The sequence below is a fragment of the Pelecanus crispus genome, chromosome 2, assembly GCF_030463565.1.
Source record: "Pelecanus crispus isolate bPelCri1 chromosome 2, bPelCri1.pri, whole genome shotgun sequence".
Taxonomy (NCBI): domain Eukaryota; kingdom Metazoa; phylum Chordata; class Aves; order Pelecaniformes; family Pelecanidae; genus Pelecanus; species Pelecanus crispus.
The window spans coordinates 175715703-175732061 of record NC_134644.1 but is presented as its reverse complement, the minus strand read 5'-3'; the positions used below and the strand labels follow the sequence as shown (position 1 = coordinate 175732061).

Sequence of the window (16359 nt, the reverse complement as noted above, 5' to 3'; positions counted from 1 at the left end):
GTGCATGTTGGGGGGGCACTGGGTGCATGTTGGGGGGCATTGGGTGCATGTGGGGGGCATTGGGTGCATGTTGGGGGGGCACTGGGTGCATGTTGGGGGGCATTGGGTGCATGTTGGGGGGGCACTGGGTGCATGTTGGGGGGCACTGGGTGCATGTTGGGGGGCATCGGGTGCATTCTGGGGGGCACTGGGTGCACCCCGGGGTCCAGGCACCGCTGTGCCCCCCCCAAACCCAGCCCCGGCTCAGTCACCCCGGGTGCTGCCAGCCCCACCGCAGCCGGTCCCGGCCCCACACCGTGCCCCACCGCGCCCCACTGCGCCCCACTGCACCCCACCGTGCCCCACTGCGCCCCACTGCACCCCACCGTGCCCCACTGCACCCCACCGTGCCCCACTGTGCCCCACTGTGCCCCACTGCGCCCCACCGTGCCCCACTGCGCCCCACTGCACCCCACCGTGCCCCACTGCGCCCCACCGTGCCCCACTGCACCCCACTGTGCCCCACTGCGCCCCACCGTGCCCCACTGCACCCCACTGCGCCCCACCGTGCCCCACTGTGCCCCACTGCACCCCACCGTGCCCCACCGTGCCCCACTGCACCCCACTGCGCCCCACTGTGCCACACTGCACCCCACCATGCCCCACCGTGCCCCACTGCACCCCACTGTGCCCACTGCACCCCACCATGCCCCACCGTGCCCCACTGCACCCCACTGTGCCCCACTGCACCCACCGTGCCCCACCGTGCCCCACCGTGCCCCACCGTGCCCCACTGCACCCCACTGCGCCCCACCGTGCCCCACTGCACCCCACTGTGCCCCACTGCACCCCACCATGCCCCACCGTGCCCCACTGCACCCCACTGCACCCCACTGCACCCCACTGCACCCCACCGTGCCCCACCGTGCCCCACTGCACCCCACTGTGCCCCACTGCACCCCACTGTGCCCCACTGCGCCCCACCGTGCCCCACTGTGCCCCACTGCACCCCACTGCGCCCCACTGTGCCCTCCGGGCTCTGCGGGAGGGGGCACGGCCGGCAGCCCCCCACTTTGGCCGTGCCGTGGCCGCCTGCCCGCCGCGGTGGCACGCGGGCCAGGCCGGTGGTGGCCAGCACCCCCCGTGACCGGCAGCCGCCGGCGCCCCGTTACTCACGGCCCAGCGCCCCGGCTCTGCGGCGCGCAGGCCCTGGCACGCAGCCCTGGCACGCAGCCCTGGCACGCAGCCCCGGCACGCAGCCCCGGTGCGGACCCCCGGTGCGGATCCCCAGGGCAGATCCCTGGTGCGGACCCCTGGCGCGGATCCCCGGTGCAGACCCCCAGTGCAGACCCCCGGTGTGGATCCCCAGGGCGGATCCCCGGTGCAGATCCCTGGTGCAGGACCCCCAGTGCGGATGCCCAGGGCAGATCCCTGGTGCGGATCCCCGGTGCAGACCCCCAGTGCAGACCCCTGGCACGGATCCCCGGTGCAGACCCCCAGTGCAGACCCCTGGTGTGGATCCCCAGGGAGGATCCCTGGTGCAGACCCCCAGTGTGGATCCCTGGTGCAGACCCCCAGTGCAGACCCCCGGTGTGGATCCCCAGGGCAGATCCCTGGTGCGGATCCCCGGTGCGGATCCCTGGCATAGATCCCCAGTGCAGACCCCTGGCATGGATCCCTGGCATGGATCCCCGGCGCAGACCCCTGGCGCAGACCCCCGGTGTGGATCCCTGGTGCGGATCCCCTGGCATGGATCCCCGGTGTGGATCCCCGGTGCAGACCCCTGGCACGGATCCCCGGCGCAGACCCCTGGCACAGACCCCCGGTGTGGATCCCTGGTGTGGATCCCTGGTGCGGATCCCCTGGCATGGATCCCCGGTGTGGATCCCCGGTGCAGACCCCCGGCACGGATCCCCGGTGCAGACCCCTGGCGCAGACCCCCGGTGCGGATCACCGGTGCGGATCCCATGGCATAGATCCCCCAGTGTGGATCCCTGGTGTGGATCCCTGGTGCAGATCCCCAGGGCGGATCCCCTGGCACAGATCCCTGGCACGGATCCCCGTGCGGATCCCCTGGCACAGACCCCCGGTGCAGACCCCCGGTGCGGATCCCCTGGCACGGATCCCTGGCACAGATCCCTGGCGCAGACCCCTGGCACAGACCCCCAGTGCAGACCCCCGGTGCAGACCCCTGGCATGGATCCCTGGCACAGACCCCCGGCGCAGACCCCCGGTGCGGATCCCCTGGCACGGATCCCTGGCATGGATCCCTGGCACGGATCCCCGGTGCGGATCCCCTGGCACGGATCCCTGGTGCAGACCCCTGGTGCGTGCCCCCCGGTGCGGCGGTGCCTGGCAGGGGCACGGCGATGCCAGGGCAGCCCCCGGCCCCGTGGAGGCGGGCGACCACCGGGCGACCACCGGGCAACCACCGGGCAACCACCGGGCGACCACCGGGCGACCACCGGGCGACCACCGGGCAACCACCGGGCAACCACCAGGCGACCACCGGGCGACCACCGGGCGACCACCGCTCGGGCAGCGGCGGCATGGCCGAGCCGATGCGGGCGCAGGAGGGACGCGGCCGGAGACCCCCGGGGTGTGACCGGAGCCCCTGGGATGCAGCCAGAGCCCCCCGGGATGCAGCCAGAGACCCCCAGGATGCAGCCAGAGACCCCCAGGGTGGAGCCAGAGACCCCCGGGACGCAGCCCAGAGCCCCCCAGGATTGCAGCCAGAGACCCCCAGGGTGGAGCCAGAGACCCCCGGACGCAGCCGGAGCCCCCAGGATGCAGCCAGAGACCCCCAGGACACAGCCAGAGCCCCCCGGGATGCAGCCAGAGACCCCAGGATGCAGCCAGAGACCCCCGGGATGCAGCCGGAGCCCCCCAGGATGCAGCCAGAGCCCCCAGGATGCAGCCGGAGCCCCCCGGGATGCGGTCAGAGCCCCCCGGGACGTGAGCAGACCCCCCCGGGATGCAGCGGTGGGGGTCGGAGCCCCCGGGAATGCGGTCAGAGCCCCCCGGGACGTGACCGCCCCCCCCGCCCCCCCGTACCTTTCAGGGAGAGGATCTCGTGCTGGATGGAGCGCGAGGCCTCCATGGCCGCTGCCTCCGCTCCCCCCGCGCCCCCGGCCGCCGGCCCGCCCCGCGCCCCCCCCGCCCCCCCCCCGCCGCTGCGGCCACCCCCCCGCCCCCCGCCGACCCCGCCCCCCCCCCCGCACAGCCCGACCCAACCGCCCCCCCCCCGCCCCGCCCCCCACCCGCAACCCCCGCCCGCACCCGCCCGCCCCGGACCGGCACGGACCCCCCCACCGGCACAGACCCCCCCCACCGGCACAGAACCCCCCCCACCGGCACAGACCCCACGGCACAGACCCCCCCCCCCAGCACAGACCCCCCCCCCATCGGCACAGACCCCCCCCCACCGGCACAGCCCCCCCCCACCGGCACAGGACCCCCCCACCGGCACAGCCCCCCCCCACCGGCACAGCCCCCCCCCCACCGGCACAGACCCCCCCCCCCAGCACAGACCCCCCCCCCCATCGGCACAGACCCCCCCACCGGCACAGCCCCCCCAGCACAGCCCCCCCCCCAGCACAGCCCCCCAGCACAGCCCCCCCCCAGCACAGCCCCCCCCAGCACAGCCCCCCCAGCACAGCCCCCCAGCACAGCCCCCCAGCACAGCCCCCCCAGCCACAGCCCCCCCCCAGCACAGCCCCCCAGCACAGCCCCCCCCCAGCACAGCCCCCCCCCAGCACAGCCCCCCAGCACAGCCCCCCCAGCACAGCCCCCCCCCAGCACAGCCCCCCAGCACAGCCCCCCCAGCACAGCCCCCCCCCAGCACAGCCCCCCCCCCAGCACAGCCCCCCCAGCACAGCCCCCCAGCACAGCCCCCCCAGCACAGCCCCCCCCCCAGCACAGCCCCCCCCAGCACAGCCCCCCCAGCACAGCCCCCCAGCACAGCCCCCCAGCACAGCCCCCCGCCCCGCTGAAGCCCAGTGGCAGCCGGGGGGCCCCGAGCCCCCCCCATGCTGGGGCCGCCCCAACCCCCCGCACCGGCCGGGACCCCCGCCCCCCCCCAGAGGTGCCGGCACCGCGGGGGGGCACCGGCACCCCCCAGACCCCCGGCCCCACGGCCTCTGCCCCACGGCTCTGCCCCACAGCAGCGGGGGTCCCCCCCAGCCCCCCCCCAGCCCCACGGCTCTGCCCCACGGCAGCGGGGGCCCCCCCCAGCCCCCCGGACCCCAGCCCCACAGCTCTGCCCCACGGCAGCAGGGGTCCCCCCCAGCCCCCCCGGCCCCACGGCTCTGCCCCACAGCTCTGCCCCACAGCAGCGGGGGTCCCCCCCCAGCCCCCCCGGCCCCACGGCTCTGCCCCACGGCTCTCCCCCACAGCTCTGCCCCACAGCAGCGGGGTCCCCCCCAGCCCCCTGGCCCCACGGCTCTGCCCCACAGCAGCAGGGCCCCCCCCCCAGCCCCACGGCTCTGCCCCACGGCTCTGCCCCACAGCAGCAGGGGTCCCCCCCCAGCCCCACGGCTCTGCCCCACGGCTCTGCCCCACAGCTGCAGGGGTCCCCCCCAGCCCCCACGGCCCCACAGCTCTGCCCCACAGCAGCAGGGGTCCCCCCCGGCCCCATGGCTCTGCCCCACAGCAGCGGGGGGCTGGCGGGCGGCCCCCCGGCACGGTGCCACGCGGCTGGAGGCCATGCTGGCCGTGCCAGCGCCGGGCCCTGCCGGGAATCGCCGCGGCCTGTGCCGCACTGCGGCCGCCGGCCAGCCCGGGCCCGAGCCCCCCGGCACCACCGGCGGGCACCGGGGGGGGTCCCGGGGGTCCGGCTGCCCCCGCCACGGGCACCGCCAGGCGAAGCCGGCCCGCGCCGAGCCCGGCCGGAAAGCCCCGGTTGCCGGCAGCGGTAGCGGCAGCGGCGGTGGCCTCCGGCCAGCTTTCGGTGGCCGCCGGGCGCGCCGCCGGCATGGCGCGGCGATAACGTCCCTCGTCGGGAAGCCACGAGGCCGCCCGGCAAATGCCCGCCGCCACGGCCGGCCGCCGCACGCCTCGCCCGGGGACGCCGGCCCTTGGCACCCCGGCACGCCGGCACCGCGCTGCCCGCCCCCACGGACGACACCGGGCGTCGCGCGGGGAGCTCCGCCGGCCACGGCTGCCTCCGGCTCCCGCCCGGCACCAGGCTGCCGGCGCGGCGCAACCGCCCGCCGCGCCGCGTTCACCGGGACGGCGCGTGCCCTCGCCCGGCTGCCGCCAGCCCCCGCCGCGGCACGACGTCGGTGCTGCCGGTGCAGGCCGTGCCCCCCGGCAAAGCCGCTCTCGCTGGGCCTTGCGTCGCGCGCGGCTCCGGTGGCTCATGGCCGGCACGCGGCGGTGGCACCGGTCCCGGCGGAGCTGCCAGGTGCCGGGGACCCCCGCGCGTCCCCACTCCCCGCCGGCTGCCCCGCAGCCGCCGGCACGGCCGAGGAGCTTCGACCCCGTCCCAGCCCGCCCAAACCTGGCACCGGCGGCCGCGCCGGGCTGTGCCGCAGCCGGGCACCCCAACCTGCGCCGCGGGGCCCACGGCACCGAACGGCACCGGGGCGGCGGGGACCGGCGGCACGCACGCACGCGTCGACACACGCGTGTGCACGGACATGTGCACGCACGAACGCACGCAGCCCTCCCGTGGTGCCGCGGGCACCAAACCGGCGCTCACCCCACGCCGCCCTCGTGCCATGGCCGGGTGCAGGCAGGGTGCAGGGTACAGCAGGGTGCAGGGTGCAGGCAGGGGGCAGGGCGCAGTGGTGGGTGCAGGGTGCAGCAGGGTGCAGCAGGGTGCAGGGTGCAGTAGGGTGCAGGGGGTGCAGGGTGCAGGGTGCAGGCAGGGTGCAGCAGGGTGCAGCAGGGTGCAGCAGGGTGCAGGCAGGGTGCAGGGTGCAGTGGTGGGTGCAGGGTGCAGCAGGGTGCAGCAGGGTGCAGGGTGCAGTAGGGTGCAGGGGGTGCAGGGTGCGGGCAGGGTGCAGGGTGCAGGCAGGGTGCAGCAGGGTGCAGCAGGGTGCAGGCAGGGCGTGGGCAGGGCAGGGTGCAGGCAGGGTGCAGTGGTGGGTGCAGGGTGCAGCAGGGTGCAGGGTGCAGCAGGGTGCAGGGGGTGCAGGGTGCGGGCAGGGTGGGTGCAGGGTGCAGGGCAGGCAGGGTGCAGCAGGGTGCAGGCAGCAGGGTGCAGCAGGGTGCAGCAGGGCGCAGGCAGAAGCAGGCAGGGGGCAGTGGTGGGTGCAGGCAGGGTTGCAGGGTGCAGGGTGCGGGCAGGGTGCAGGCAGGAGCAGGCAGGGGGCAGTGGTGGGTGCAGGGTGCAGGTTGCGGGCAGGGGGTGCAGGGGGCAGTGGTGGGTGCAGGCAGGGTGTGGGGTGCAGCAGGGTGCAGCAGGGTGCAGGGGGTGCAGGGGGTGGGGTGCAGCGGGGTGCAGGGTGCAGCAGGGTGCAGGGCACGGGCAGCTCCGTCTCCCCCTGCCAGGGCGCGGGCGGGCGGCGGGGGGCTGCCGGCCCCACACGGGACCACCCTGGCCCCCCACATCCATGGGTCAGCCCCGGGGGCACCGCGGCGACCGGGGCGGCCGCCAATGCCACCGCCGCCACCGCCGCCACCGCCGCCACCGCCCGCCGCGCACCGGCTCCCGCCCCGTCCCCGCCACCCCCGCCGCGCCCCCCCAGCCCCCCAAGCTGCCCCCTCCGGCCCGCGGCGCCGAGCCCCCCGCCCCACACGCCGCCCCACACGCCGCCCCACACGCCGTGGGCACCGACCCCCTCGCCCGTCCACGCCGCGAGCCTGGCACGGGGCTGCCCCACGGCTCTGCCCCACGGCTCTGCCCCACGGCTCCCACCCGCAGCCCAGGGAAGGGGGCAGCCGGGGGGCACCCAGGGGGTCCCTGAGGGGTCCCCCTGCCCGGTGCCGGAGCCGGCCCCCGGCGGTGCCCCCGGCGAGGCCGAGCCGGGTGCTGGCAGGGCCTTGGCAGCGCCTGCCGTGCCCTATTATGGCAATGACCGCCGAGCCTTGCCCGCTGCCCCCGCCGGCACCGGCTGCCCCCCGGGCTCGCCCCATAGCCCGGCCCCGCCGTGGGGCAGCCGCCGTGGGGCGCGGGCAACCTTTGTAGCGCTCCCGCACGTCCTCGTAGGCCTGGATGAAGTCCTGCTCCTCGGGGTTGGGGGGCAGGCGCCCCAGGTCGTAGGTGGCCATGGTGGCGGTGGGCGAGGGCCGGGGGCTGCCGGCGCGTCCGTGGCCGTGGCCGTGGCCGTGGCCGTGTCCGGCGTGTCCGGCGTGTCCGGCCGCTGCACAGCCCAGCGGGACACGGACACGGACACGGGACACGGCGGGACATTCCAGCCCGCCCAAGCCTAAAGGAACAGCCGGACGCCGCCCCGACGCCCCACGGGGCTGCCGGCCCACGGCACCCTATGGGGCACGGCATTCCCATGGGGCACGGCATTCCCACGGGCTGCGGTCACCCTATGGGGCATGGCACTCTATGGGGCACGGCACCCTATGGGGCACGGCACCCTATGGGGCACAGCATTCCCACAGGCTCTGGTCACCCTATGGGGCACGGCACCCTATGGGGCACGGCATTCCTACGGGTTCTGGTCACCCTATGGGGCACGGCACCCTATGGGGCACAGCACCCTATGGGGCATGGCACCCTATGGGGCACAGCACTCTATGGGGCACGGCACCCTATGGGGCACGGCATTCCCACGGGCTCTGGTCACCCTATGGGGCACGGCACCCTATGGGGCACAGCACTCTATGGGGCACGGCACTCTATGGGGCACGGCATTCCCACGGGTTCTGGTCACCCTATGGGCACGGCACTCTATGGGGCACGGCACCCTATGGGGCACGGCACCCTATGGGGCACGGCATTCCCACGGGCTCTGTCACCCTATGGGGCACAGCACCCTATGGGGCACGGCATTCCCACGGGCTCTGGTCACCCTATGGGGCACAGCACCCCATGGGGCACAGCACCCCACAGGGCTTGGTCACTCTATGGGGCACGGCACTCTATGGGGCACAGCACCCCACAGGGCATGGCCACTCTATGGGGCAGAGCACCCCATGGGGCACACGGCACCCTATGGGGCACAGCACCCCACGGGCATGGTCACTCTATGGGGCACAGCACCCCACAGGCCACAGCACCCCACAGGGCATGGTCACTCTATGGGGCAGAGCACCCCCATGGGGCACGGCACCCTATGGGGCACAGCACCCCACGGGGCATGGTCACTCTATGGGGCAGAGCACCCCCATGGGGCACGGCACCCTATGGGGCCACGGCACCCCACGGGGCCATGGGGCAGACCGGAGCCCCCCACACCCCCCCGAGGGTCCAGGGATGCGGCACCGCCCACGGCGCTGCCCCACACAGAGACCCCCGGGCCCTGCCCCAGCTCCCCGGAGCCGCAGTGGGGCTGGGGCCACCGTGGGGCCGCCGTGGGCCGCCGTGGGGCCGCCCCCCAGCTGCCGGCCCGGTGAGGGCACAGGGTATTTTTAAAGCTCCCAAATCCGCCCCAGCTGCCACCGTCCCAGACACCCCCGCCGCGGCCCCCCACAGCCCCCCACGGCCCCCCACGGCCCCCCAGGGCCCCCCAGGGCCCCCGCGCCGGGGTCCCGTCCCAACCATGGGGCTGCCCCCCAGCCCTGCCCCACGGCACGGCTGGGCGCCCCACAGGGCCAGTGGGGCCCAGGCGACGCCAGCCCCACAGGCCGCAGCTTCGTCAGCCCTAAATATAGCGCCCCAAAGCCGAAACCCAACCCGCGCCGCGGGCCCGCCCCACACCGAAATAGCCCGGGGTGTGGGGCGTGCGGGGGGGCGTGGGGCACCCGGGGGGGACGGGGGGCACCCACGGGACGGGGGGCACCCATGGGGGGATGTGGGGCTCCCCATGGGGGATGTGGGGCACCTGGGGGACGTGGGGCACCCCATGGGGGGATGTGGGGCTCCCTATGGGGGATGTGGGGCACCCCATGGGGGGACGTGGGGCATGGGGGGGATGTGGGGCACCCCATGGGGGGGTGTGGGGCACCCCATGGGGGGATGTGGGGCTCCCTATGGGGGATGTGGGGCACCCCATGGGGGGATGTGGGGCACCCCATGGGGGATGGGGGGCACCCATGGGGGGGTGTGGGGCACCCCAGAGGGGGGGCGTGGGGCACCCATGGGGGGGTGTGGGGCACCCCATGGGGGACGTGGGGCACCCCATGGGGGGATGTGGGGCTCCCTATGGGGGATGTGGGGCACCCCATGGGGGATGTGGGGCACCTGGGGGATGGGGGGCACCCATGGGGGGATGTGGGGCACCCATGGGGGGGTGTGGGGCACCTGGGGGACATGGGGCACCCCGGGGGGAGCGTGGGGCACCCCAGGGGGGGATGTGGGGTACAGGGGGGATGTGGGGCACGCCATGGGGGATGTGGGGCACAGGGGGGATGTGGGGCACCCCATGGGGGGACGTGGGGCACAGGGGGGATGTGGGGCACAGGGGGGATGTGGGGCACCCCATGGGGGGACGTGGGGCACAGGGGGGATGTGGGGCACCCCATGGGGGATGTGGGGCACAGGGGGGATGTGGGGCACAGGGGGGATGTGGGGCACCCCATGGGGGGACGTGGGGCACAGGGGGGATGTGGGGCACAGGGGGGATGTGGGGCACCCCATGGGGGGACGTGGGGCACAGGGGGGATGTGGGGCACCCCATGGGGGATGTGGGGCACAGGGGGGATGTGGGGCACCCCATGGGGGGATGTGGGGCACCCAGGGGGGACAGGGGGCACCCACGGGACAGGGGGCACCCATGGGGGATGTGGGGCACCTGGGGGGATGTGGGGCACCCCATGGGGGGATGTGGGGCACCCAGGGGGGACACTGGGTGTGCCATGGGGACTCGTGGGGCGCTGTGGGGGGGGGACATTGGGTGCCCCACGGGGACGCGCTGGGCGCTGCGTGGGGGGACACTGGGTGCTGTGGGGACCCCCGGGGACGTGTCCTGGGTGCACGGGGACCCCCGGGGACGTGTCCTGGGTGCTGTGGGGACCCCCGGGGACGTGGCCTGGGTGCGCGGGGACCCCCGGGGACGTGGCCTGGGTGCACGGGGACCCCCGGGGACGTGTCCTGGGTGCGCGGGGACCCCCGGGGACGTGTCCTGGGTGCTGTGGGGACCCCCGGGGACGTGTCCTGGGTGCACGGGGACCCCCGGGGACGTGTCCTGGGTGCTGTGGGGACCCCCGGGGACGTGGCCTGGGTGCAGGGGGACCCCCGGGGACATGTCCTGGGTGCACGGGGACCCCCGGGGACGTGTCCTGGGTGCAGGGGGACCCCCAGGGACGTGTCCTGGGTGCTGCGGGGACCCCCGGGGACGTGTCCTGGGTGCTGCGGGGACCCCCGGGGACGTGTCCTGGGTGCGCAGGGACCCCCGGGGACGTGCCCTGGGTGCTGCGGGGACCCCCGGGGACGTGTCCTGGGTGCCGTGGGGACCCCCGGGGACGTGTCCTGGGTGCAGGGGGACCCCCGGGGACGTGTCCTGGGTGCGCGGGGACCCCCGGGGACGTGTCCTGGGTGCACGGGGACCCCCGGGGACGTGTCCTGGGTGCTGTGGGGACCCCCGGGGACGTGTCCTGGGTGCACGGGGACCCCCGGGGACGTGTCCTGGGTGCTGTGGGGACCCCCGGGGACGTGTCCTGGGTGCGTGGGGACCCCCGGGGACGCGTCCTGGGTGCGCGGGGACCCCCGGGGACGTGTCCTGGGTGCTGTGGGGACCCCCGGGGACGTGTCCTGGGTGCACAGGGACCCCCGGGGGACGTGTCCTGGGTGCTGTGGGGACCCCCGGGGACGTGTCCTGGGTGCACGGGGACCCCCGGGGACGTGGCCTGGGTGCTGCGGGGACCCCCGAGGACGTGTCCTGGGTGCCGTGGGGACCCCCGGGGACGTGTCCTGGGTGCGCGGGGACCCCCGGGGACGTGTCCTGGGTGCGCGGGGACCCCCGGGGACGTGTCCTGGGTGCAGGGGGACCCCCGGGGACGTGTCCTGGGTGCACGGGGACCCCCGGGGACGTGTCCTGGGTGCTGTGGGGACCCCCGGGGACGTGTCCTGGGTGCGCGGGGACCCCCGGGGACGTGTCCTGGGTGCGCGGGGACCCCCGGGGACGTGTCCTGGGTGCGCGGGGACCCCCGGGGACGTGTCCTGGGTGCAGGGGGACCCCCGGGGACGTGTCCTGGGTGCACGGGGACCCCCGGGGACGTGTCCTGGGTGCTGTGGGGACCCCCGGGGACGTGTCCTGGGTGCAGGGGGACCCCCGGGGACGTGTCCTGGGTGCTGCGGGGACCCCCGGGGACGTGCCCTGGGTGCTGCGGGGACCCCCGGGGACGTGTCCTGGGTGCGCGGGGACCCCCGGGGACGTGTCCTGGGTGCAGGGGGACCCCCGGGGACGTGTCCTGGGTGCACGGGGACCCCCGGGGACGTGTCCTGGGTGCTGTGGGGACCCCCGGGGACGTGTCCTGGGTGCCGTGGGGACCCCCGGGGACGTGTCCTGGGTGCGCGGGGACCCCCGGGGACGTGTCCTGGGTGCGCGGGGACCCCCGGGGACGTGTCCTGGGTGCAGGGGGACCCCCGGGGACGTGTCCTGGGTGCACGGGGACCCCCGGGGACGTGTCCTGGGTGCTGTGGGGACCCCCGGGGACGTGTCCTGGGTGCAGGGGGACCCCCGGGGACGTGTCCTGGGTGCTGCGGGGACCCCCGGGGACGTGTCCTGGGTGCGCGGGGACCCCCGGGGACGTGTCCTGGGTGCACGGGGACCCCCGGGGACGTGTCCTGGGTGCGCGGGGACCCCCGGGGACGTGTCCTGGGTGCACAGGGACCCCCGGGGACGTGTCCTGGGTGCTGTGGGGACCCCCGGGGACGTGTCCTGGGTGCACGGGGACCCCCGGGGACGTGGCCTGGGTGCACGGGGACAGCCCGGGGACGTGTCCTGGGTGCTGCAGGGACAGCCCGGGGACACGGCCACACGGACACGGCCACGCAGGGACATGCTGGGGACACGTCCTGGGTGCCGCAGGGACACGGCCACGCGGGGGCACCTTGGGGACGTGGCCTGGGTGCCACGGGGACAGCCCGGGGACACGTCCTGGGCATTGCGGGGACACCCCAGGGACACATCTTGGGCGCTGTGGGGACACCCCGGGGACGTGGCCCGGGTGCTGCAGGGACACGGCCACGCAGGGACACCCTGGGGACACGGCCACATGGCCATGGCCACGCAGGGACACCCCGTGGACACGTCCTGGGCATTGCGGGGACACCCTGGGGACACGGCCGTGCAGGGACACCTTGGGGACACGGCCACATGGCCACGGCCATGCAGGGACACCCCGTGGACACGTCCTGGGTGCTGCAGGGACACGGCCACGCAGGGACACCCTGGGGACGTTTCTCGGATGCTGCAGGGGACAGCCTGGGGACACGTCCTGGGTGCTGCAGGGACAGCCCAGGGACACGGCCGTGCCGGGACACCTTGGGGACACGGCCACATGGCCACGGCCACGCAGAGACACCCCAGGGACACGTCCTGGGCATTGCGGGGACACCCTGGGGACACGGCCACGCAGGGACACCCCAGGGACGTTTCTCGGATGCTGCAGGGGACAGCCTGGGGACACGTCCTGGGTGCTGCAGGGACACGGCCGTGCCAGGACACCCTGGGGACACGGCCCGGGTGCTGCGGGGACACCCCGGGGATGCCTCTTGGGTGCCACAGGAACATGCTGGGGACACGTCCTGGGTGCACGGGGACAGCCCGGGGACATGGCCACAGGGACACGGCCACGCAGGGGCACCCTGGGCACCCGACGGGCACCTGCGGCGCAGCACGGCACGGGACCGCACGGCACGGGACCGCATGGCACGGCATGGCGCGGCATGGCGCGGCGTGGCACAACGTGGCACGGTGTGGCACAACACGGCACGGCATGGGACCGCATGGCACGGCATGGCACAATGTGGCACGGCGTGGCACAACACGGCACGGCACGGGACCGCATGGCGCAGCACGGCATGGCACGGCATGGCACAACGTGGCACGGTGTGGCACAACACGGCACGGCATGGCACGGCATGGCACAGCATGGCACAACGTGGCACGGCGTGGCACAACACGGCACGGCACGGGACCGCACGGCATGGCACGGCATGGCACAACGTGGCACGGCGTGGCACAACACGGCACGGCACGGGACCGCACGGCATGGCACAGCATGGCACAACGTGGCACGGCGTGGCACAACACGGCACGGCACGGGACCGCACGGCGCAGCACGGCATGGCACGGGACACCACGGCACAGGAGCGCACAGCATGGCGTGGGACAACATGGCACAGCATGGCACAACACGGCACGGCACAGCACGGCACAGCACGGCACGGGACAGCACAGCACGGCACGGCGTGGCATGGGACAGCATGGTGTGGCACGGCACGGCACGGGAGCACACGGCACGGCGTGGCACAACATGGCACAGCGTGGCGCAACACGGCACGGCACGGCACGGCACGGCATTCCCCACGGCGGCACCGCCATCCCGTCCCCGGCACAGCTCCCGGCCACGGTGCCGGCCCTTGGCTCCCAGGCCCAGCACAGGGCTCCCAGCCACGCCTGTGCCCCACGGCATCGCCCCACGGCATCGCCCCACGGCTGCCCCATGGCATCACCCCACACCTGTGCCCTACGGCATCGCCCCACGGCTGCCCCATGGCATCACCCCACACCTGTGCCCTACGGCATCGCCCCACGGCTGCCCCATGGCATCACCCCACACCTGTGCCCTACGGCATCGCCCCACGGCTGCCCCATGGCATCACCCCACGGCTGCCCTGTGGCATCACCCCATGCCTGTGCCCCATGGCATAGCTCCACGGCATTGCCCCATGGCATCACCCCACACCTGTGCCCTACGGCATCGCCCCACGGCTGCCCCATGGCATCACCCCACACCTGTGCCCTACGGCATCGCCCCATGCCTGTGCCCCATGGCATAGCTCCACGGCATTGCCCCATGGCATCACCCCACACCTGTGCCCCATGGCATCGCCCCACGGCTGCCCTGTGGCATCACCCCATGCCTGTGCCCCACGGCATCGCCCCACACCTGTGCCCCACAGCATCACCCCACAGCATCACCCCATGGCTGCCCCACAGCATCTCCCCACACCTGTGCCCCACGGCATCGCCCCACAGCATCGCCCCACAGCATCATTGACCAACATCTGCCCCATGGCATTGCCCCACGGCATCGCCCCACAGCTGCCCCACAGCATCACCCCACGCCTGTGCCCCATGGCATCACCCCATGGCTGCCCCATGGCATCACCCCACGACATCGCCCCACATCTGTGCCCCACAGCATCACCCCACAGCATCACCCCATGGCTGCCCCACAGCATCTCCCCACACCTGTGCCCCACGGCATCGCCCCACAGCATCATTGACCAACATCTGCCCCATGGCATTGCCCCACGGCATCGCCCCACAGCTGCCCCACAGCATCACCCCACGCCTGTGCCCCATGGCATCACCCTGTGGCTGCCCCACAGCATCACCCCACGCCTGTGCCCCATGGCATCACCCCATGGCTGCCCCATGGCATCACCCCACGACATCGCCCCACATCTGTGCCCCACAGCATCGCCCCATGGCCGCCCCACAGCATCACCCCATGCCTGTGCCCCATGGCATTGCCCCATGGCTGCCCCACAGCATCGCCCCACATCCGTGCCTCACAGCATCGCCCCACGGCCGCCCCACGGCCCTCCGGACGCCTCCGGCACAGCCAGGCACCGCACCCCAGCGCCGCCCACGCCGGCCCCGCCCTGGGACCCCCCTGGTCCCGGGGGGCTTCACCTGCCCCCCGGGCACCCCCCTGCCCCACGGCGAGGGCTGCGTGGGGCCGTGGCCGCGCACCGGCCGGGGGTCCTGGGCGCCTGCCCCCTCCCCGGCGTCACCGCCCCACGCCGGCGCGCGGACGCGCCGGCGCGCGGTGCCGGGGATCCCCGCGTCCCCGCCGGCAGTGGGGCGGCCGTGGGGCCCACGGCGACGGCTCCCGGCTCGCAGGGACCCCCCCCCCCACCCCCAACCCCAATCCCCGGCGCCCCACGGGAGACGAGACCCCGGCCCCCGGCGCGGCGCCCGCCGCCGGCCCTACCTGCGATGCGGATGACGGCCCTCTCGGCGGGGTCCAGCACCGTCCCGTTGCCGGCGGCCGCCTTGGCGCGCTTGGAGCGCTGGTGCTTGGCCAGGTTCCAGGGCAGCGTGTCCCCGGCGCCGGGGGAGCCGCTGCCGCCGCTCGAGCTCTCCTCCGCCATCGCCGCCGGCTGCCGGCACCTGGCCGCCCTCGGCTCCTGCGGCAGAAGGACGGCGTCAGGCGACCCCGGCGCCCGCTTCTGCCTTTCGCCGGCACCGGCGAAGGCCGCGCCCAGGCCTTCGGGCGCGCCCCAACCGCCCCGGCTACCACCTGGCGCCGGGTTCCCGGCACCGCGCCCGGCCCTGCGGCGGCACCGAGGGCTTCCCGGTGATCGCCATGGGCCCCACCGCGCCCGGCGCCCGGCCGAGGCCTCGTGCGGGCGAGGGAACGGGGTCCGTGCGCCGGTGCCGTGCCGCTCGCCGCTGCCGAGGCCCCGGTCCCCATGGCAAAGGGCAGCAGCGGGCGGGGGGCTGCGGCGACGCCGGGCAGCGGGGAGCGGGGAGGACGGAGCCGCGGCCACGGCTGGGGCGGATGAGGAGCCGGCGCGCCGGTCCGGTGCCGGCAACGGGGACACCGGCCCCACGGCGCCGGCCATGGCCCCGTGCCGGGAGCGCTCCCGGCGGGAGCGTGGCGGAGGTTGCCAAGCGAAACCGCGCGTCGGAGCCGGCGGCGGCGTGGATGCCGCCGCCATCCCGCCTCCGCCATCTCGCTGCCGCCATGCGTGGCACGGCCGCGAGCTGCCCGCGGTTCCGCCGGCCGCCTCGGTTTTCCCGGCTGAGCCCCCCGGCCCGGCCGAGCCCCCCGGGGTCGCTGCTGCTGCTGCCCAGGCGCCATTTGCCGGAGCCGCGAAGCCGGCGGCTGCACCGGCCCCGCTGCTTGCAGCGGCTCGTGCCGACGCGCGGCGGCACGCCACCGGCAGCGGGTGCCGGCACAGGAGGAGAATTTTCTCCTGGCCCCCGTGGCTCGGCCATTTTAGCCAAAACCCTTCCAGAAGGTGCCCGGCCCCCGAGCGGCCGCGGCTGGGACCGGGAGCGGAGCCAGCCTGGACCCCGGCACCCCCGGCCAAGCGCCGGAGCGTGGGGCAGGCAGTGGGGCAGGCAGTGGGGCAGGCAG

At 75.5% G+C, this 16359-nt stretch overlaps 1 protein-coding gene across 1 annotated transcript in view; it reads right to left on the bottom strand.

Moving 5' to 3' along the window:
- Positions 1-15367, bottom strand: part of PLEC (plectin) — a 70859-nt gene extending 55492 nt beyond the window's left edge. The window contains 1 exon segment of the mRNA XM_075728240.1: positions 15208-15367. Within this exon segment, the coding sequence (XP_075584355.1) occupies positions 15208-15367 (160 nt within the window).
- Positions 15368-16359: the final 992 nt, after the last annotated feature.